Source organism: Telmatherina bonti (assembly GCF_933228915.1).
Source record: "Telmatherina bonti genome assembly, chromosome: 11".
In the NCBI taxonomy this organism is placed as follows: Eukaryota; Metazoa; Chordata; class Actinopteri; order Atheriniformes; family Telmatherinidae; genus Telmatherina; species Telmatherina bonti.
This window is the reverse complement of record NC_136629.1, coordinates 5,158,049-5,180,286: the sequence shown is the minus strand read 5'-3', so window position 1 is coordinate 5,180,286 and position 22,238 is coordinate 5,158,049. Positions and strand designations below refer to the sequence as shown.

The 22,238-nt window shown below is 47.3% G+C and overlaps 1 protein-coding gene across 2 annotated transcripts in view; it reads right to left on the bottom strand.

Moving 5' to 3' along the window:
• slc30a6 (solute carrier family 30 member 6) overlaps positions 1-22,238 on the bottom strand; it is a gene marked incomplete at its 5' end in the record, with an annotated part of 77,181 nt that overhangs the window by 6,342 nt on the left and 48,601 nt on the right. The window contains 4 exons of one of the 2 annotated variants that reach the window (XM_079248613.1): positions 4,880-4,948; positions 5,178-5,328; positions 6,637-6,756; positions 16,982-17,030. In XM_079248613.1, the coding sequence (XP_079104739.1) occupies positions 4,880-4,948; positions 5,178-5,328; positions 6,637-6,756; positions 16,982-17,030 (389 nt within the window). The remainder of the gene's footprint in view (positions 1-4,879; positions 4,949-5,177; positions 5,329-6,636; positions 6,757-16,981; positions 17,031-22,238) is intronic. The other variant, XM_079248614.1, reaches the window with a different exon arrangement.

Here is a 22,238-nt window from a genome sequence, read left to right as displayed (position 1 = left end):
CCTGCTCCATCCTACACCTGTAGATCTACTGCTCCATCCTACACCTGTAGATTTCCTGCTCCATCCTACACCTGTAGATCTACTGCTCCATCCTACACCTGTAGATTTCCTGCTCCACCCTCCACCTATAGATCTACTGCTCCATCCTACACCTGTAGATCTACTGCTCCACCCTCCACCTGTAGATCTACTGCTCCACCCTCCACCTGTAGATTTCCTGCTCCATCCTACACCTGTAGATCTCCTGCTCCATCCTACACCTGTAGATTTCCTGCTCCATCCTACACCTGTAGATCTACTGCTCCATCCTACACCTGTAGATCTACTGCTCCACCCTCCACCTGTAGATTTCCTGCTCCATCCTACACCTGTAGATCTACTGCTCCACCCTCCACCTGTAGATCTACTGCTCCATCCTCCACCTGTAGATTTCCTGCTCCACCCTCCACCTGTAGATCTACTGCTCCACCCTCCACCTGTAGATCTACTGCTCCACCCTCCACCTGTAGATCTACTGCTCCACCCTCCACCTGTAGATCTACTGCTCCACCCTCCACCTGTAGATCTACTGCTCCATCCTCCACCTGTAGATTTCCTGCTCCACCCTCCACCTGTAGATCTACTGCTCCACCCTCCACCTGTAGATCTACTGCTCCACCCTACACCTGTAGATCTACTGCTCCATCCTACACCTGTAGATTTCCTGCTCCACCCTCCACCTGTAGATCTACTGCTCCACCCTACACCTGTAGATCTACTGCTCCACCCTACACCTGTAGATTTCCTGCTCCATCCTACACCTGTAGATCTACTGCTCCATCCTACACCTGTAGATTTCCTGCTCCATCCTACACCTGTAGATCTACTGCTCCATCCTACACCTGTAGATTTCCTGCTCCATCCTACACCTGTAGATCTACTGCTCCATCCTACACCTGTAGATTTCCTGCTCCATCCTACACCTGTAGATCTACTGCTCCACCCTACACCTGTAGATCTACTGCTCCATCCTACACCTGTAGATTTCCTGCTCCATCCTACACCTGTAGATCTACTGCTCCATCCTACACCTGTAGATTTCCTGCTCCATCCTACACCTGTAGATCTACTGGTCCATCCTACACCTGTAGATTTCCTGCTCCATCCTACACCTGTAGATATACTGCTCCATCCTACACCTGTAGATTTCCTGCTCCACCCTCCACCTGTAGATTTCCTGCTCCATCCTACACCTGTAGATCTACTGCTCCATCCTACACCTGTAGATTTACTGCTCCATCCTACACCTGTAGATCTACTGCTCCATCCTACACCTGTAGATCTCCTGCTCCATCCTACACCTGTAGATTTCCTGCTCCATCCTACACCTGTAGATCTACTGCTCCATCCTACACCTGTAGATTTCCTGCTCCACCCTCCACCTATAGATCTACTGCTCCATCCTACACCTGTAGATCTACTGCTCCACCCTCCACCTGTAGATCTACTGCTCCACCCTCCACCTGTAGATTTCCTGCTCCATCCTACACCTGTAGATCTACTGCTCCATCCTACACCTGTAGATCTACTGCTCCACCCTCCACCTGTAGATTTCCTGCTCCATCCTACACCTGTAGATCTACTGCTCCACCCTCCACCTGTAGATCTACTGCTCCACCCTCCACCTGTAGATTTCCTGCTCCATCCTACACCTGTAGATCTACTGCTCCATCCTACACCTGTAGATCTACTGCTCCACCCTCCACCTGTAGATTTCCTGCTCCATCCTACACCTGTAGATCTACTGCTCCATCCTACACCTGTAGATTTCCTGCTCCACCCTCCACCTATAGATCTACTGCTCCATCCTACACCTGTAGATCTACTGCTCCACCCTCCACCTGTAGATTTCCTGCTCCATCCTACACCTGTAGATCTACTGCTCCACCCTCCACCTGTAGATCTACTGCTCCATCCTCCACCTGTAGATTTCCTGCTCCACCCTCCACCTGTAGATCTACTGCTCCACCCTCCACCTGTAGATCTACTGCTCCACCCTCCACCTGTAGATCTACTGCTCCACCCTCCACCTGTAGATCTACTGGTCCATCCTACACCTGTAGATCTACTGCTCCACCCTCCACCTATAGATCTACTGCTCCATCCTACACCTGTAGATTTCCTGCTCCATCCTACACCTGTAGATCTACTGCTCCACCCTCCACCTGTAGATCTACTGCTCCACCCTCCACCTGTAGATCTACTGCTCCACCCTACACCTGTAGATCTACGGCTCCACCCTCCACCTGTAGATCTACTGCTCCACCCTCCACCTGTAGATCTACTGCTCCACCCTCCAGCTGTAGATCTACTGCTCCACCCTCCACCTGTAGATCTACTGCTCCACCCTCCACCTGTAGATCTACTGCTCCATCCTACACCTGTAGATCTACTGCTCCACCCTCCACCTGTAGATTTCCTGCTCCATCCTACACCTGTAGATCTACTGCTCCACCCTCCACCTATAGATCTACTGCTCCATCCTCCACCTGTAGATTTCCTGCTCCACCCTCCACCTGTAGATCTACTGCTCCACCCTCCACCTGTAGATCTACTGCTCCACCCTCCACCTGTAGATCTACAGCTCCACCCTCCACCTGTAGATTTCCTGCTCCACCCTCCACCTGTAGATCTACTGCTCCACCCTACACCTGTAGATCTACTGCTCCACCCTACACCTGTAGATCTACTGCTCCACCCTCCACCTGTAGATCTACTGCTCCACCCTCCACCTGTAGATCTACAGCTCCACCCTCCACCTGTAGATTTCCTGCTCCACCCTCCACCTGTAGATCTACTGCTCCACCCTACACCTGTAGATCTACTGCTCCACCCTCCACCTGTAGATCTACTGCTCCACCCTCCAGCTGTAGATCTACTGCTCCACCCTCCACCTGTAGATCTACTGCTCCACCCTCCACCTGTAGATCTACTGCTCCATCCTACACCTGTAGATCTACTGGTCCATCCTACACCTGTAGATTTCCTGCTCCACCCTCCACCTGTAGATCTACTGCTCCATCCTACACCTGTAGATTTCCTGCTCCACCCTCCACCTGTAGATCTACTGCTCCACCCTCCACCTGTAGATCTACTGCTCCACCCTACACCTGTAGATCTACGGCTCCACCCTCCACCTGTAGATCTACTGCTCCACCCTCCACCTGTAGATCCACTGCTCCACCCTACACCTGTAGATCTACTGCTCCACCCTCCACCTGTAGATCTACTGCTCCACCCTCCACCTGTAGATTTCCTGCTCCACCCTCCACCTGTAGATCTACTGCTCCACCCTCCACCTGTAGATCTACTGCTCCACCCTCCAGCTGTAGATCTACTGCTCCACCCTCCACCTGTAGATCTACTGCTCCACCCTCCACCTGTAGATCTACTGGTCCATCCTCCAACTGTAGATTTCCTGCTCCACCCTCCACCTGTAGATCTACTGCTCCATCCTACACCTGTAGATTTCCTGCTCCACCCTCCACCTGTAGATCTACTGCTCCACCCTCCAGCTGTAGATCTACTGCTCCACCCTCCAGCTGTAGATCTACTGCTCCACCCTCCACCTGTAGATCTACTGCTCCACCCTCCACCTGTAGATCTACTGCTCCACCCTCCACCTGTAGATCTACTGCTCCACCCTCCACCTGTAGATCTACGGCTCCACCCTCCACCTGTAGATCTACGGCTCCACCCTCCACCTGTAGATCTACTGCTCCACCCTCCACCTGTAGATCTACTGCTCCACCCTCCACCTGTAGATCTACGGCTCCACCCTCCACCTGTAGATCTACTGCTCCACCCTACACCTGTAGATCTACTGCTCCACCCTCCAGCTGTAGATCTACTGCTCCACCCTCCACCTGTAGATCTACTGCTCCACCCTCCACCTGTAGATCTACGGCTCCACCCTCCACCTGTAGATCTACGGCTCCACCCTCCACCTGTAGATCTACTGCTCCACCCTCCACCTGTAGATCTACTGCTCCACCCTCCACCTGTAGATCTACTGCTCCACCCTCCACCTGTAGATCTACTGCTCCACCCTACACCTGTAGATCTACTGCTCCACCCTCCAGCTGTAGATCCACTGCTCCACCCTACACCTGTAGATCTACTGCTCCACCCTCCACCTGTAGATCTACTGCTCCACCCTCCACCTGTAGATCTACTGCTCCACCCTCCACCTGTAGATCTACTGCTCCACCCTACACCTGTAGATCCACTGCTCCACCCTACACCTGTAGATCTACTGCTCCACCCTACACCTGTAGATCCACTGCTCCACCCTACACCTGTAGATCTACTGCTCCACCCTCCACCTGTAGATCCACTGCTCCACCCTCCACCTGTAGATCCACTGCTCCACCCTACACCTGTAGATCTACTGCTCCACCCTACACCTGTAGATCCACTGCTCCACCCTACACCTGTAGATCTACTGCTCCACCCTACACCTGTAGATCCACTGCTCCACCCTACACCTGTAGATCTACTGCTCCACCCTACACCTGTAGATCTACTGCTCCACCCTCCACCTGTAGATCCACTGCTCCACCCTACACCTGTAGATCCACTGCTCCACCCTACACCTGTAGATCCACTGCTCCACCCTACACCTGTAGATCTACTGCTCCACCCTCCACCTGTAGATCTACTGCTCCACCCTACACCTGTAGATCTACTGCTCCACCCTCCACCTGTAGATCCACTGCTCCACCCTCCACCTGTAGATCTACTGCTCCACCCTCCACCTGTAGATCTACTGCTCCACCCTACACCTGTAGATCTACTGCTCCACCCTCCACCTGTAGATCTAAGGGATTTTATGACATACCAGAGATCCAAATCCAACAGTCCAGAAGTGCTCGTTACGAACTTCCAAAACTCCGTCCAGCGTCGACACCTGATGGGAGACAAACCAAACTAGAATGAGTCGACTCCAACAGGTGATATTCATCCGCTGGGTTCATGTTTTCAGCTTATATAAACACAGTTATTATGAACAGGATTAACGGGTTTGAACTGGCTCACAATGAACCGGCTTGAATTAATCGTGTTTGTAAAATGTTGTATATGCTGTAATGAAGGTGTATAAATAAAGCTTAAGTGAATTGGGGCGGGTGTCTGCTCACCTCTCTGAGGAGTTTGTCGAGCTGTCCGATGATGTGGGAGGGCGTGGTCTGGAGGAGAACTTTACCACTGTAGACGCTCATGGGATACATTGTTCCGAAGGTCATGAGGGCGATGGCCACCGCCGACGCCGTGTCCACAGCGGTGTAGTTACTGATGTTACAGATGGCAGAGAACAAACATCCTGTATAGGTTATTTACTTAGGAGAAAAAAATGGCATTGAAACAAACGCACAACACAAACTTCTTCCTGCTACTATCTACCTTCTAACCTCATTGCAGCACCTCCACCTCAACTGCATCCCAAACGTCTTCTTGGCTTTATTCCAGCCATAGAGGATCATTATTTTTATGCTTTTCTGATCACTTGCTTCTCTTTTTCTGCTCCTGATGAACATTACTGTCAGTTTAAGCTCTCTGATTGGTGGAAAGTTTGGCATAAAGGGACTACAATTTAAAGTCTAAATAAAAATTTAAAAAAAGGTCTAAATTGTGAGGGAAAAAAAAACTGTCATGTGGGTAAAAATAAAGTGTGAACAGAAAAATTGAGATGAAAGTGTGAGAAAATAAAGTCTGAACTATGATAAAACATAGTCTGAACTGAGAAAAAGTCTGAAATGTGGGGAAAATGTGAGAAAAAGGATGTCTGAACTGAGAAAAGTACCTAACAGTGACTTGTTGGACAGAGATGTGAGATCTGGTAAAGCTTGGAGGAGTTTACACTCGTCTCTGCTGAGTTCTGATTTGTAGATGGTACAGTTAACGCTCATACAGACTCTCTGAAGGGCCCAGCTCATCCTCAGAACAGCAGTTAGTAGAACGTCTATTACAGCAGGAATCTTAAACACATCATGGCATGTTGCATGTGGCATGTGGGAATTATCTGGGACACAAAATGACTGACAGCTGTCTTTGTCCAATGAAATGAATGTAACGGGCAGAAAACAGTGAATTTGGAGGGAAGCTGTTCCAAAAGAACTTTTCCAGTAATTGTGATTTTATCCAGAAGAACAGAAGTCCTGCGGGACAGACAGCAGAATTCACGATGAAAAAGCAGAATTTTGTTTTCTCAGATCCAGTGAACCTTGGTTGGGGATGATGAAAACATGCCGTGAGGAGAACAGGTGGAGCCATTTTTTGGCTTTCTGTAAACTTTGTTTACCTGTTAAACCAAATATTATCATCATCCACAGAAATGTGGAGAATTTAAATGTTAATCTTTATTTCATTTCTACAACAGCTACAGCTGTTTACTCCACAAGCCTGGACGACTTTCATTCATCTCCTTTAAGGTAATCTCAGCCCGTTTTGTTCTAGCTTTGAACAAAGGTTGGTGCACCAACTCGTTTCAGGATCAAGTTTCAGGCCAGATGAATATGACGAAGTTATTTCACCAACAAAACAAAGTGGTGTGGTGTCAGAGCAGCAGCCAAGGTCAGGGATTTTCACATTAATCCTTACTTGATTTCTATCAGCATGTAGGTGGTGCAGAGGGAGAGAGCTCCGGCCACGTTAATCAGGACGAAGGGGTTCATGCGAGGCAGCAGAACGCTGCTGAGGCCTGGAACCATGCCACACACACTGCAAACAACATGACAAGCGAAACAGGATTAGTCAACATCGGCACTTATATTCATCCTCTAACTCTCAACATTAGACTCATTACAAGGAAAGATCCATAAGGTCCCTACAGAGACATTTCTGGTGCAAACCTGACCCATTACTCCCTGAAATGTCTAACTTAACATTTTTAGGAGGTTCAACACTTTCAGCTATTCTTTCTGTGAATTTTTAGCTGTAGCTTCAGGAACTTTACACTGATGGTGCGTTCAAGCGTGTTCCAGGTTTGACCAGGTCTATTAAAGAGATGATGATCGTGTTAGGTTCAGGAACCTAACGCTAACGATGCGTTCTGTTTTATAGGTGGTGATACCATGGCAACCGGGAACCCTGAAATCATGACCAAGACATCATTTTGTCATGTGAGAAATGTCTCCAGGATCAGAATCATGTCTGTATTTAGGTTTCCCCATACGAGGGATGTAGGAAACAAAGCAAGAATGAACCGGTTAGAAAAGCAGACACAATGGAGAGAAAGACGCAAAATCACCCAGAGATGTGCTTTGATGTAAACAGGCTCTATGAGGGGGGGTGTGAGGACCTGATGTCCACAAAGCACGTCTTTATCAGGAGTCCAGATGTTGTAGGAAGTTCATGCAGAAACATGGGAGACCACACACATTACGGACCCTGAGTCTGGATCATCTACAGGAGTTTCTACAGAATCTGGGTCAGACTGGGATCAAGCCTGATCTTTTTTTTTTATAAAGAAATGTTTAAAAGTTTTGAATAATGTGCTTTCCAGAAAGAAGCCTTCCAAGTCCGGCTCAAGGTCCAGGTACAGGAGCAAGTAGACGTCCAGAAAGAGGATCAGGTAGAGGTCCAAGTAGAGGTCTAGGAAGAGGATTAGGTAGAGGTCCAGACAGAGGACTAGGTAAAGGTACAGATAGAGGTCGAGGTAGAGGTCAATATAGAAATCCAGATTGAGGTCCAGGTATAGAATCAGATAGAGGACCACGTAGAGGTCCAGATAGAGGACTAGGTAGAGGTCCAGATAGAAACTCAGGTAGAGGTCCAAAAAGAGGATCAGGTAGGGGTCCAGACTAAGGACAAGGTAAAGGTATAGATAGAGGTCCAGGTAGAGGTCTATATAGAAGTCCAGATAGAGGTCCAGATAAAGGTCCAGGTATAAAGCCAGATAGAGAACCAGGTAGTGTAGCAGGAAGAGGTCCAGATAAAGGACTAGGTAGAGGTCCAGAAAGAGGATAAGGTAGAGGTCCAGGTGGATGTCCAGTTAAGAGATCGAGACAGAGGACTAGGTAAAAGGTACAGATAGAGGTCCAGGTATAGAACCAGATAGAGGACCAAGTAGAGGTCCAGATAAGAGACTTAGGTAGGGGTCCAGGAAGATGACCAGGTGGAGGTCTAGGTAGAGGTCCAGAAAGAAGATATATGACCATGTAGAGGTCCGGATATAGGACCACTTAGAGGTCCAGGTAGAAGACCACGTAGAGGTCCAGGTAGAGAACCACGTAGACGTCCATATTGACGTCCAGATAGAAGACCAGGTAGAGGTCCATGTAGAGGTCCAGGCAGAGGTATAGGTACAGTACGAGATAGAGGTCCAGGTACAGGACCCCAGAGAGGTCCAGGTAGATGACCACATAGAGGTCAAGGTAGAGGACCTCATAGAGGTACAGGTAGAGGACCAGTTAGAAGTTCAAGTAGAAGTCGAGATAAAGGATCAGGTAGAGATCCAAGTACAGGTCCAGGTAGAGGATTACATAGAGGACCAGGTAGAGGGCCAGATATAGGTCCAGGTTTAGGACCACTTAGAGGTCCAGGTAGAGAACTAGATTAAGGACCAGGTAGAAGCCTAGGTAGAGGTCTAGCTAAAGGACTAGGTAGAGAACCAGGTAGAGGTCCAGGTAGAGGACCAAGTACAGGTCCAGGTAGAGGACTACATAGAGGCCCAGGTAGAGGTCCAAATAGAGGACCAGGCAGAGATCTAGCCAGAGGATCAGGTAGAGAACCAGGTTAGAGGTCCAGGTAGAGGACTACATAGTGGGCCAGGTAGAGGTCCAGGTATAGGTCCAGATATAGGACCACTTAGAGCTCCAGGTAGAGGACCAGGAAGAGCACCAGGTGGAGGGCCAAGTAGAGGTCCAGGTATAGGACCACATAAATGTCCAGGTAGAGGACCACGTAGAGGTCCAGGTAGAGGGCCACGTAGAGGTCCAGATAGAGGAACACGTAGAGGTCCAGGTAGAGGACCACGTAGAGGTCCAGGTAGGGGATCACGTGGAGGTCCAGGTAGAGGTCCAGGTAGAGGACCACGTAGAGGGTCCAGGTAGAGAAACACATTGAGGTCCAGGTAGAGGACCACGTAGAGGTCCAGGTAGAGGAACACATAGAGGTCCAGATAGAGGAACACATAGAGGTCCAGATAGAGGATCACGTAGAGGTCCAGATAGAGGACCACGTAGAGGTCCAGGTAGAGGAACACGTAGAGGTCCAGGTAGAGGAACACATAGAGGTCCAGGTAGAGGACCACGTAGAGGTCCAGATAGAGGAACACGTAGAGGTCCAGGTAGAGGACCACGTAGAGGTCCAGGTAGAGGAACACGTAGAGGTCCAGGTAGAGGAACACATAGAGGTCCAGGTAGAGGAACACATAGAGGTCCAGGTAGAGGAACACGTAGAGGTCCAGATAGAGGATCACGTAGAGGTCCAGGTAGAGGACCACGTAGAGGTCCAGATAGAGGAACACGTAGAGGTCCAGGTAGAGGAACACGTAGAGGTCCAGATAGAGGACCACGTAGAGGTCCAGGTAGAGGACCACGTAGAGGTCCAGATAGAGGAACACATAGAGGTCCAGATAGAGGACCACGTAGAGGTCCAGGTAGAGGAACACGTAGAGGTCCAGATAGAGGACCACGTAGAGGTCCAGGTAGAGGACCACGTAGAGGTCCAGATAGAGGAACACATAGAGGTCCAGATAGAGGACCACGTAGAGGTCCAGGTAGAGGAACACGTAGAGGTCCAGATAGAGGACCACGTAGAGGTCCAGATAGAGGACCACGTAGAGGTCCAGGTAGAGGATCACGTAGAGGTCCAGGTAGAGGACCACGTAGAGGTCCAGGTAGAGGATCACATAGAGGTCCAGGTAGAGGACCACGTAGAGGTCCAGATAGAGGACCACGCTGAGGTCCATGTAGAAAACTACGTAGAGTTCCAGGTAGTAGTCCAGATAGAGAACCAGGTATAGGTCCAGGTAGAGGTACAGATCAAAGACAGGGTAGAGGTACAGATAGAAGACCAGGTTAGAAGACCAGACAGAGGTCCGGGTTAGAGGACCAAATAGAGGTCCAGGTTTGTACTCTTTAATGCAAAATGTTGCCATCAGAAGACAAATAAATAAAAGTAAGAGGAGGGTTGATGTAGATTTACTCGATAGTGATGGAAATGGGTTTTTACTATTACCTTTAATAATCTGTTGATTCTCAGATAATCTGACGATTCTCTGATAATAATCTGTTGATTTCTCTGATAGTCTAATGATTTATTTGATAATAATCTGGTGATTTCTTTGTTAATGAACAGGTCATTTCTATATATGCTGATTTTTCTGTTAATCTAGTGATTTTTCTGATAGTAATCTGTTGATTTTTCTAATAGTCTGATCATTTCTCTACAAATTAAACTCTGATAATCTGATGATTTTTCACATAATCTGTTTATTTCTCTGTTGATATTTTGTTGATTTCTCTAAAAATCTGTTGATGTCTCTTAATCTGATGATTTTTTGTTAATAATCTGATTTTTACTGATTTTACTCTTGTTTATTTTTCTAATAATAATAATATGTTGATTTCTGAAAATAATCTGGTGATTTCTGTAATTATAATCTGATGATTTCGCTGTAAATAATCTGACACTTTCTCTGATAATCAGATCATTTATTAGAAAATAACAGAAACATCTATGAGACAGAAAATTTGTTTAGATAGGAACTCTGGATGTTTGATTTAAACAGATTTAAGAAAAGAAAGTGGAAATAAAAATAGATGCAAGAAACTAGAAAAGGCCAAAGAGTGAGATGAGAGAAAGAACAGATTGTGAAGTAAAAAAGGGGAGAGAGAAAGAGAGGGAAAAGGATGGGGGGAGAGAGAAAGAGAGAGAAAGAAAAAGGGGAGGGGTAGGGGAGATATATATATATATATATAGAGAGAGAGAGAGATAGAGAACGAGAGAGTGAGAGAAAGTTGGGAATTAATCTGATGGACTAGAAATCCTTTAATCTCTGATTATACATTGATATAATTGGACATGAGACTGATTGTTGATGCAAACACAGAGATTAGGATTAACAGCCACAGACTATCAGAGAGACCAGGACCATTAGAGACCACATACCACTACATATCAGAGACTTCTGTTAACCGACTGTCACTCAGAATGTAGAGAAGAACCTCCAGGACAAACTGGAGTTTCTACTGACCAGAGTTTCCAGACAAGTCCACCATTAACCAATGGCTTCATTGGTTTAAACTAAGATTAATCTTGGACATAAATAATTCCTCATCGATTCAGAGATAAAACATGAATAAGATGTAGCCAAAAAGCTGTAGAATGTCTCCACAATAATCTGGTTGGTCTTAATGTGATTAATGCCAATGGGACATCTGAGGATATTTAGGGACATCAGGAGATGCCAAAGAATGGACTTCCAGAGTCATAAATGTTACTATGCCTGAAGAAATGACCAAAAAAATACTAAATCTTTTATCCCCCATCTGACAGACTAGCATCATGCTAGCATTATGGTAATACAATCATGAAAACACCATGGTTGCAACATGCTAACGCCCTGTTTGCATGATGCAGACACCATGCTGTCATAGTAACACCGTGATAGCATCATGCTAACACTAAGTTTTTATCATGCAAACACTATGCTATAGAATTGAATATAATAGAATCATGCTAACACCATGTTGCATCATGCAAAAACTATGCTATCATCATACTAACAGCATTTTTGCACAGTGTAAACACCATATAAACGTGCTAGCATAATGCTAAAACCATGCTAGTGCAATGCTAACATCATGCTAGCAGTGTATTAACATCGTGCAAACACAGTATTACCATTATGCTAACTCCATCCTAACATGTATTGTATATAATGGGCAGTAAGTCACCAGTGCAACCAGTTAATGACGAGTTACACCCAAGAAGTGACCTGTTAAGACCTGTCAGTAAAACAATATATGGGAGAAGATGATGAGACCAGGGATGGTGTGACTGCTTATTAGTGCAGACTGGATCTGATTGTAAATGAAAAGCAGACCCAGTAATTTCAACGAATGAGTTTAATCACAGAAGCAGAAGAGACCAGTCTTCAGAAATTCATCTTCGGAAACTCGTCTCCAGAAACTCGTCTTCAGAAATTCATCTTCGGAAACTCGTCTCCAGGAATTCGTCTTCAGAAACTCGTCTCCAGAAACTCGTCTCCAGAAACTCGTCTCCAGAAACTCGTCTCCAGGAATTCGTCTTCAGAAACTCGTCTCCAGGAATTCGTCTTCAGAAACTCGTCTCCAGAAACTCGTCTTCAGAAACTCGTCTCCAGGAATTCGTCTTCAGAAACTCGTCTCCAGAAACTCGTCTCCAGGAATTCGTCTTCAGAAACTCGTCTCCAGAAACTCGTCTTCAGAAACTCGTCTCCAGAAACTCGTCTTCAGAAACTCGTCTCCAGAAACTCGTCTTCAGAAACTCGTCTCCAGAAACTCGTCTTCAGAAACTCGTCTCCAGGAATTCGTCTTCAGAAACTCGTCTCCAGAAACTCGTCTCCAGGAATTCGTCTTCAGAAACTCGTCTCCAGAAACTCGTCTTCAGAAACTCGTCTCCAGAAACTCGTCTTCAGAAACTCGTCTCCAGAAACTCGTCTCCAGTAATTCGTCTTCAGAAACTCGTCTCCAGAAACTCGTCTCCAGGAATTCGTCTCCAGAAACTCGTCTCCAGAAACTCGTCTCCAGAAACTTTTCTTCAGAAACTCGTCTCCAGAAACTCGTCTTCAGAAACTCGTCTCCAGAAACTCGTCTTCAGAAACTCGTCTCCAGAAACTCGTCTCCAGAAACTCGTCTTCAGAAACTCGTCTCCAGGAATTTGACTCCAGAAACTCGTGTCCAGAAACTCGTGTCCAGAAACTCGTGTCCAGAAACTCGTCTTCGGAAACTCGTCTCCAGAAACTCGTCTTCAGAAACTCGTCTCCAGGAATTTGACTCCAGAAACTCGTCTTCAGAAACTTGTCTCCAGAAACTCGTCTCCAGAAGCTCGTCTCCAGGAATTCGTCTTCGGAAACTCATCTCCAGAAACTCGTCTCCAGAAACTCGTCTCCAGAAACTCGTCTCCAGGAATTCGTCTTCAGAAACTCGTCTCCAGAAACTCGTCTCCAGGAATTCGTCTTCAGAAACTCGTCTCCAGAAACTCGTCTCCAGGAATTCGTCTCCAGAAACTCGTCTCCAGAAACTTTTCTTCAGAAACTCGTCTCCAGAAACTCGTCTTCAGAAACTCGTCTCCAGAAACTCGTCTTCAGAAACTCGTCTCCAGAAACTCGTCTCCAGAAACTCGTCTTCAGAAACTCGTCTCCAGAAACTCGTCTCCAGGAATTCGTCTTCGGAAACTCGTCTTCAGAAACTCGTCTCCAGAAACTCGTCTTCAGAAACTCGTCTCCAGAAACTCGTCTCCAGAAACTCGTCTCCAGAAACTTTTCTTCAGAAACTCGTCTCCAGAAACTCGTCTTCAGAAACTCGTCTCCAGAAACTCGTCTTCAGAAACTCGTCTCCAGAAACTCGTCTTCAGAAACTCGTCTCCAGAAACTCGTCTCCAGAAACTCGTCTCCAGAAACTTTTCTTCAGAAACTCGTCTCCAGAAACTCGTCTTCAGAAACTCGTCTCCAGAAACTCGTCTTCAGAAACTCGTCTCCAGGAATTTGACTCCAAAAACTCGTGTCCAGAAACTCGTGTCCAGAAACTCGTCTCCAGAAACTCGTCTTCGGAAACTCGTCTCCAGAAACTCGTCTTCAGAAACTCGTCTCCAGGAATTCGTCTTCGGAAACTCGTCTCCAGAAACTCGTCTCCAGAAACTCGTCTCCAGAAACTCGTCTTCAGAAACTCGTCTTCAGAAACTCGTCTTCGGAAACTCGTCTCCGGAAACTCGTCTCCAGAAACTCGTCTTCGGAAACTCGTCTTCGGAAACTCGTCTCCAGAAACTCGTCTCCAGAAACTCGTCTTCAGAAACTCGTCTTCGGAAACTCGTCTCCAGAAACTCGTCTTCAGAAACTCGTCTTCAGAAACTCGTCTTCAGAAACTCGTCTCCGGAAACTCGTCTCCGGAAACTCGTCTTCGGAAACTCGTCTTCGGAAACTCGTCTCCGGAAACTCGTCTCCGGAAACTCGTCTCCAGAAACTCGTCTCCAGAAACTCGTCTTCAGAAACTCGTCTCCAGAAACTCGTCTTCAGAAACTCGTCTTCGGAAACTCGTCTTCGGAAACTCGTCTCCAGAAACTCGTCTCCAGAAACTCGTCTCCAGAAACTCGTCTCCAGAAACTCGTCTTCAGAAACTCGTCTCCAGAAACTCGTCTCCAGAAACTCGTCTCCAGAAACTTTTCTTCAGAAACTCGTCTCCAGAAACTCGTCTTCAGAAACTCGTCTCCAGAAACTCGTCTTCAGAAACTCGTCTCCAGAAACTCGTCTTCAGAAACTCGTCTCCAGGAATTTGACTCCAGAAACTCGTGTCCAGAAACTCGTCTCCAGAAACTCGTCTTCGGAAACTCGTCTTCGGAAACTCGTCTCCGGAAACTCGTCTCCGGAAACTCGTCTCCAGAAACTCGTCTCCAGAAACTCGTCTCCGGAAACTCGTCTTCGGAAACTCGTCTTCGGAAACTCGTCTTCGGAAACTCGTCTTCGGAAACTCGTCTTCGGAAACTCGTCTCCAGAAACTCGTCTCCAGAAACTCGTCTCCAGAAACTCGTCTTCAGAAACTCGTCTTCAGAAACTCGTCTCCAGAAACTCGTCTCCAGAAACTCGTCTCCAGAAACTCGTCTTCAGAAACTCGTCTCCAGAAACTCGTCTCCAGAAACTCGTCTTCAGAAACTCGTCTCCAGAAACTCGTAAAAAGAGATTCATTACCAGATTTGTCTCCAGACTCTTCTGCAGAGACTTGTGGACGTGAGTAGATGTATCTAATGTTTATGTTAGGTCCGTGTCCAGATCTGATGAAATTATCCTCCATCAAACACACATTTTTAAACCTGCATCGTACCCTGTGCAACAGGCATGCACGTACACACACATGCACAGAGATGTAAGGCTTCCGGCTGGTGTGGGTAAGAGAACAGCAGGCTTTATATAACCCTGTTGGCCCCCAGACCCTGTTCGGGTTAAATTGGGGCAGACTGCTGCTGCATGCGCTCAGAAAAGCTGCTGCGCACACACCAAACGCTCACACAAAGCACACTGACGTGCACGCTGTCTTCCACACAGTAAAAGAGTGGAAACTAGGCTGGGACGTCCTGTTCACTTCTGTCCTCTCAGCCAATCATGGCTCAGCTCTGTTGCACAACTCTCCAGGCTGTCGCCCCGAGCAACCCACGCCGGCTGAGCTGCCGCTGCTGTGTGTGTGCATGCATGTGCATGTGCATGTCGTATACTTCACCAGCTTCGATGTGGGAATGAGCAGCGGGATGTAATATTCATCACGACGGTCAGCAGCTCCACAGTAGGTCAACGTGTTACTATGGCAACTGACATTTAGATGTACAGCTGGACTGAGAATCAGCTTTTTGTCCAGATCGACATTATTTTAACTCTTTTTTTTTCCCTCCATTTTCTTACTTCAGTTGACTTTATGTTCGGAGATACAAAAAAAACCTGGAAATCGCAGTAAATTAAACAGATGAATGGATCTATACAGATTCTCATGATTCCAGAAGTAAACAGCTAGATTGTCATGTGACGATGAACCCCACTGACCTTCCCTCACCTGGAACAACACCTGGAGACAGTCTGGATGTGTCCAGATGTTATTTTCCTGATGAGACATGTCTGAGGGAGATGATTTGTGTTTGGTTCACACCTGGGTGTCCAACGTGTTTCACATGGCACAAAATGTAATAGCATGGTATGATATGACACAGTATGGCACAATTTGGCATGGCATGGCGAGACATGATGTTTACAGAGTCATTACATCATGTAACTAATTGACTTGATCAACTTCTATTGAGTTGATCAGGATTATATTATATCAGGTAGCTTTAGGAGCTTTCTGAGCAATAACAACATTTATCTGAGGGGTTTTTACCATCTCAGGACCTGAGAGGCGGTAAACCCGGGGGTCACTCATTCTGACAATCTGATGAAACCCACATGTTCTCCAAAATCATTTCTGCAGAATTTAGGACATTTTCTCTCAGAAAATATCAGCTTCGAGCCACCAGGTATGCAGAAGTCGGTGATGGTGGAGAGTTTTCAGATGAACCACATCAGCAGCAAACTTACATTTAAGCTCACAAAGCATTTATTCGGTAACGAGACAAACATTGTGATGCTATTATATGAATTCTTGTCCTATGTCAGGTCTGCCTGCTTTATTTTTTTTTTTTTTACCACAAACCATCCTGTCGCAGCTGAATCCTTTTAATCCCAGTCAGAATGCAGACATGATGCTTTAAGACCAGTCCCAGTGACTTACAGAAACTAGTTCCATGTTTCCACACGTCTTCCTGCTACTATCTACCTGCTGTCCTCACTGCAGCACCTCCACCTCAGCTGCATCCCAAACGTCTTCCTGGCTTTATTCCAGCCATAGAGGATCATTATTTTCCTGCTTTTCTCATCACTTGTTGATCTTTGGCTGCTCCTGATTGGACGTTACCGTCAGTTTAAGCTCTCTAATTGGTGGAAAGTCTGACAGGAAGTGGTTTAAGCAACATATTCATGAATGGATGAAAAGTCTGATGGTGATATTTGCTAATATTCAGGATCAGTATGGGCTGATATCACAGCTGACTGAACTCCATCTCAGAGGAAGATGTGTCTTCGTCAACACACCTGGACGTACGGACATGGGGAGCAGATGGCTAGTTTTACCTCGGCTGTGTGTCTGTGTGTGTGCAGAGTCAGGGTAAACTGAGAGCTGCTGACGAAGGCAACAGAGGGGACAGACGAGGAAGATGATCTTACCTTCGGCTGAGGTCGGCTACGTGTTCCTGGAGCCAGCTGCTGCTGGCGGCTGCAGAGAGAAGAAGATTCACCGTCACACACCGGAACAACAGCAGCATCTGGGATTAACATCTTCCAGGTGTGTGACAACTGATCAACTGATAAATGACTTTTGGTAAAAACTGATCAGTTATTCTGTGACCTGATTCAGCTTGTTTAGGTTCTTTCTGTTCCTCTTCGCTCATCTCAAACTCCTTCCTTCCTCCTTCGCTGATCTGGCCACTCAGAGCCCAGTAAACCAGCTCCTTAACCATTTTCACCGCTGGGTTCAACGTTTCCAGCCCAAAGTGGCCCTGGGGCCCATTCGCATTAGTTTAACAGACCTTACTCTTGGTTTAATTTGTAATCAGTCAGTGAAGCCGGTGCAGTGTAACAGCTGTAGTAACAGCATGTTTTCTTTTCTTGTTCTGAAGAACGTAGAACAACCCCGGTTTTTGCCGGATAGCTTTAGCCTGCTTACCTCCGCTAGCTGGTAAGCTCCAATTATCTCCGGGTTAGCTCGGTTAGCTTTTAGCTACAGGCAGCTCGAAGTTCGCTCCATGTCAATCATCCACCATGAGGATCACAGCCCCCCTCTCAGTTCCACCTATTTGCCCATATTTGTATTTTCTGGGTGAGACGACACGCATGCCCCTGCCAAGATGGTGATGGTAGGAACCGCCCACCAAGCTTCAACTGAGCTCTTCAGAAACCCATCTTTTATATACAGTCTATGGGATTAGCAAACACTTAAAACATCAGTAAATGTTGTTGGCAGCATCAAATACTGTTAGTATTAGCAATGCGTTTAGAGTTAGCCAACATCCATCCATTCATCCATCTTCTGCTGCTTATCCGGGGTTGGGTTGCAGGGGCAGCAGCCTAAGCAGGGAAGCCCAGACTTTCCTCTCCCCAGACACATTTACCAACTCTGCGGGGGGATCCCGAGGCGTTCCCAGGCCAGCCGAGAGATATAATCCCTCCAGCGTGTCCTGGGTCTTCCCCGGGGTCTCCTCCCAGAGGGACGTGCCTGGAACACCTCACCAGGGAGGTCCAGGAGGCATCCTGACCAGATGCCCGAACCACCTCAACTGGTTCCTCTCGATGCGGAGGAGCAGCGGCTCTACTCTGAGCCCCTCCTGGATGACTGAGCTCCTCACCCTATCTCTAAGGGAGAGCCCGCCCACCCTGCGGAGGAAACTCATTTCAGCCGCCTGTACACGAGATCTCGTTCTTTCGGTCACGACCCACAGCTCATGACCATAGGTGAGGGTAGGAATGTAGATCGACTGATGGATCGAGAGCTTCGCCTTCTGGCTCAGCTCCTTCTTCACCACGACAGACCGGCGCAGAGTCCGCATTACTGCAGACGCCGCACCGATCCGTCTGTCGATCTCACGCTCCATCCTTTCCTCACTCGTGAACAAGACCCTGAGATATTTAAACTCCTCCACTTGAGGCAGGACCTGACTCCCGACCCGGAGAGGGCAATCCACCCTATTCCGGCTTAGGACCATGGTCTCAGATTTGGAAGTGCTGATTCTCATCCCAGCCGCTTCACACTCGGCTGCGAATCGCTCAAGCGAGAGCTGGAGATCACGACCAGATGAAGCCAACAGGACCACGTCATCTGAAAAAAGCAGGGACCCAATCCTGAGGCCACTAAGCCGGATCCCCTCAACACCTCGGCTGCACCTAGAAATTCTGTCCATATAAGTTATGAACAGAATCGGTGATAAAGGGCAGCCTTGGTGGATTCCAACCCTCACCGGAAACGAATCCAACTTACTACCAGCAATGCAAACCAAACTCTGACACCTGTCGTACAGGGACCGGACAGCTCGTACAATGGGGTCCACTACCCCATACTCCCGGAGTACCCCCCACAGGAGCCCCCGGGGGACACGGTCGAATGCCTTCTCCAGGTCCACAAAGCACATGTAGACTTGTTGGGCAAACTCCCATGCCCCCTCCAGGACCCCAAAGAGGGTATAGAGCTGGTCCACTGTTCCGCAACCAGGACGAAAACCTGGTCCTCCTCAATCCGAGATTTGACTATCCGGTGGACCCTCCTCTCCAGGACCCCTGACTAGACCTTACCAGGGAGGCTGAGGAGTGTTATTCCCCTGTAATTGGAACACACCCTCCGGTCCCCCTTCTTAAAAAGGGGGACCACCACCCCAGTCTGCCAATCCAGCGGTACTGCCCCCGATGTCCACGCGATGCTGCCGAGGCGTGTCAGCCAGGACAGCCTCCACAGCCTTAAGGAACTCCGGGTGGATCTCATCCACCCCCGGGGCCTTGCTGCCAAGGAGCTTTTTGACCACCTCAGCGACTTCAGCCCCAGAGATAGGAGAGTCCACCCCTGAGTCCACCAGCTCTGCTTCCTCATCGGAAGACGTGTTGGTAGGATTGAGGAGATCTTCGAAGTATTCCCTCCACCGACCCACAATATCCCGAGTTGAAGTCAGCAGCTCCCCACCTCCACTGTACACAGTATTGATGGAGCACTGCTTCCCCCTCCTGAGCCGCCGGATGGTGGACCAGAATTGCCCCGAAGCCGTCCGGAAGTCTTTCTCCATGGCCTCGCCAAACTCCTCCCATGCCTGAGTTTTTGCCTTGGCGACAGCCAAAGCTGCATGCCGCTTAGTCTGTCAGTACCCATCAGCTGCCTCCAGAGTCCCACAGGCCAAGAAGGCCCGATAGGACTCCTTCTTCAGCGTGGCGGCATCCCTCACTGCTGGTGGAGTTAGCCGACAGCATTAGCATTGACAAATATTATTGAATTATAATTATAAAATTGTTAGTGTTAGCCAACACTGCTAGCATAAGCAAACTCTGTGCGAGTATGCCAATGCAGTTAGCATTATCAATTACTCTCAGCATTAGCAAATACTGTTAGCATCAGCTAACTCTTTTAGCGTCTCTTTTTGCAGCTACGTAACCTGATCACCAGGAACAGAGGCCTGAAGGTATCAAGCCATCTCCATTTAATGATCATCACAAACCACCGATGTTGAACTTTCAGGGCTGAGTGGTCGACATTGAACCACCAGCATCAAGAAGTTGGCATTGAGCCGAGCCGTTAGCGTCTTCTTCTCCACCAGGATAAAAATACATCCCACTTCTGTTTATGAAGAGATGAGAATGGCTCATCATCCCACCTTTAATGTGTGACGACATGACGAGCCTGAAGGCTCCACGTTGGGCCAGAGGCCTCCACATGCCACTCAGAGTGTGTGTGTGTGTGTGTGTGTGTGTGTGTGCGCGCACTTGGCAGGGAGTGTGTGCTTTGTTTGTTTTTCCAGCAGGGTGAGTCAGTCCAAACAAACATTTTAATGGAGTGACTTATTTATGATCCATGTGTACGAGGAAGAACAACATGGAACTGCCCCCCCCAAATGCATCGCCGCCGTCTGGAACATAGTTACATAATGCACTTTAGTACATCGCAGTGCATGTACGTGCACGCACTTATCAAGCGCAAACATTAGGCTGAAGTGTCGACATTTGTGTGTTCCGTCTCCAAAATGTCAGAAGTTAAGTGATGCTGAGACGGAAGTAAACAGAAAGTCCTCACACACGCACAGGCACACACAAGCAGAAAGTCCTCGCACACGCACAGGCACACGCAAGCAGAAAGTCCTCACACACACACAGGCACACACAAGCAGAAAGTCCTCGCACACACAGCAACACACAAGCAGAAAGTCCGCGCACACACAGGAACACACAAGCAGAAAGTCTGCGCACACACAGGAACACACTGACCTAATTCATCCAAGAGGAGGATGAGAGGAGGAGGAGGGGGAAGGAAGATAAGCAGAAGGAGGAAAGAAAACTAGAGAAGAAGAGCAGATGCAGAGGAATTGACACTTAGCTCAGTTACAAAGTTATCAGATTAGCGTTAGTGGTCTGTGTGTTAGGCAAGAAGGTAGGAGCCCAAGGTCTTAGCATTAGCTGCTAATATGGGAGCCCGCGGTCTTAGCATTAGCAGTCAATATACAGTAAGTTGCTAAATACAGGTTCATCTCAGAAAATTAGAATATTATGAAAAAGTTAAATGTTTTTTGTTTCAGATTGTGAAACCCATGTATTATATAGATTCATTAAACATAGAGTGAAACCTTTTAAATATTCAATCCTTGAAATGTTGATGATTGTGGCTTATAGATGATGAAAACCCAAAATGCAGTGTCTCAGAAAATGGTGTCACACCCTAATCAACTAATTAACCCAAAATTAGAGCTGCACAATTATCATTTCATTTCATTTTCTGAACCACTTAATCCAATTTAGGGTTGCTGCACAATTAATTGTTAAAAAATCGATCTTGTATACAATCTAAGTTTAAAAGGACGACGATTAAATAAAAAAATAAAAAAAAGACCACAAATGATCACATTTCGAACTGGGACACCAACTGCATCAAAACAAGCTTTCTCCCTCAACAAATGACAATGGCCGATCCTTATACAACGTGACGCAGATGCCGGCTGGTAGGAAAAAACTTGGCGACTTTCTCGCCAAGTCTGGAGACTTTCCAAACCCCCTTGGCGACTTTTTTTGTAAAAAGCGACCAGCGACAAATCTAGCGACTTTTACTGGAGTTATTGGAGACGTTTCTGGTGTTTTGGCGACTGACTTGAAAGCACACATTGTTTAGCAGTGACTGTCCGGAACGAGCGGTGGGAGCCTCTCCCCATCATAAAGCACTCCCAGCCAGAGGAGCAGAGAGGACACCTGCACAAGTCCACGTGGACAGTCACAATGAATAGTGCATGTGCAAATCCACGGCTGATCCCAGCCTGGCTTACAGAGTGGGATGTAAACTAACATCATTTCTGTTGTCTCTGTTTGGTCCATTTAGATTGTTAATGTCCAGTTTAAACTGTCTGTCCAGTAAGGAGTTTAAAAAGTTATGTTTTTGCCAACATATGTTCATGTTTTACTTTGGCTAAAAACAAACCAAAAGTAAGAAAACTACTGAAAACAAACAAACAAGCAACAACAAAACAAAGTAACTCTGCCAAAGTGTCTCTTTTGGGTCACTTTGCTGGTCCTAAGTAAAGAAAGCAGCTATTGGCTGTTCTAAAAGTCGCTAGAAGTCACTGAATGACGTCATCGCCTAATTTGCATAAATAGCCATATGCGTGTAATGTAAAGGATGTTGAAGGAGGGAGAAATAATGTTGTGGGAGAAACAAAAGGTGAGTTAAAACCACCCTAAATATGTTTAG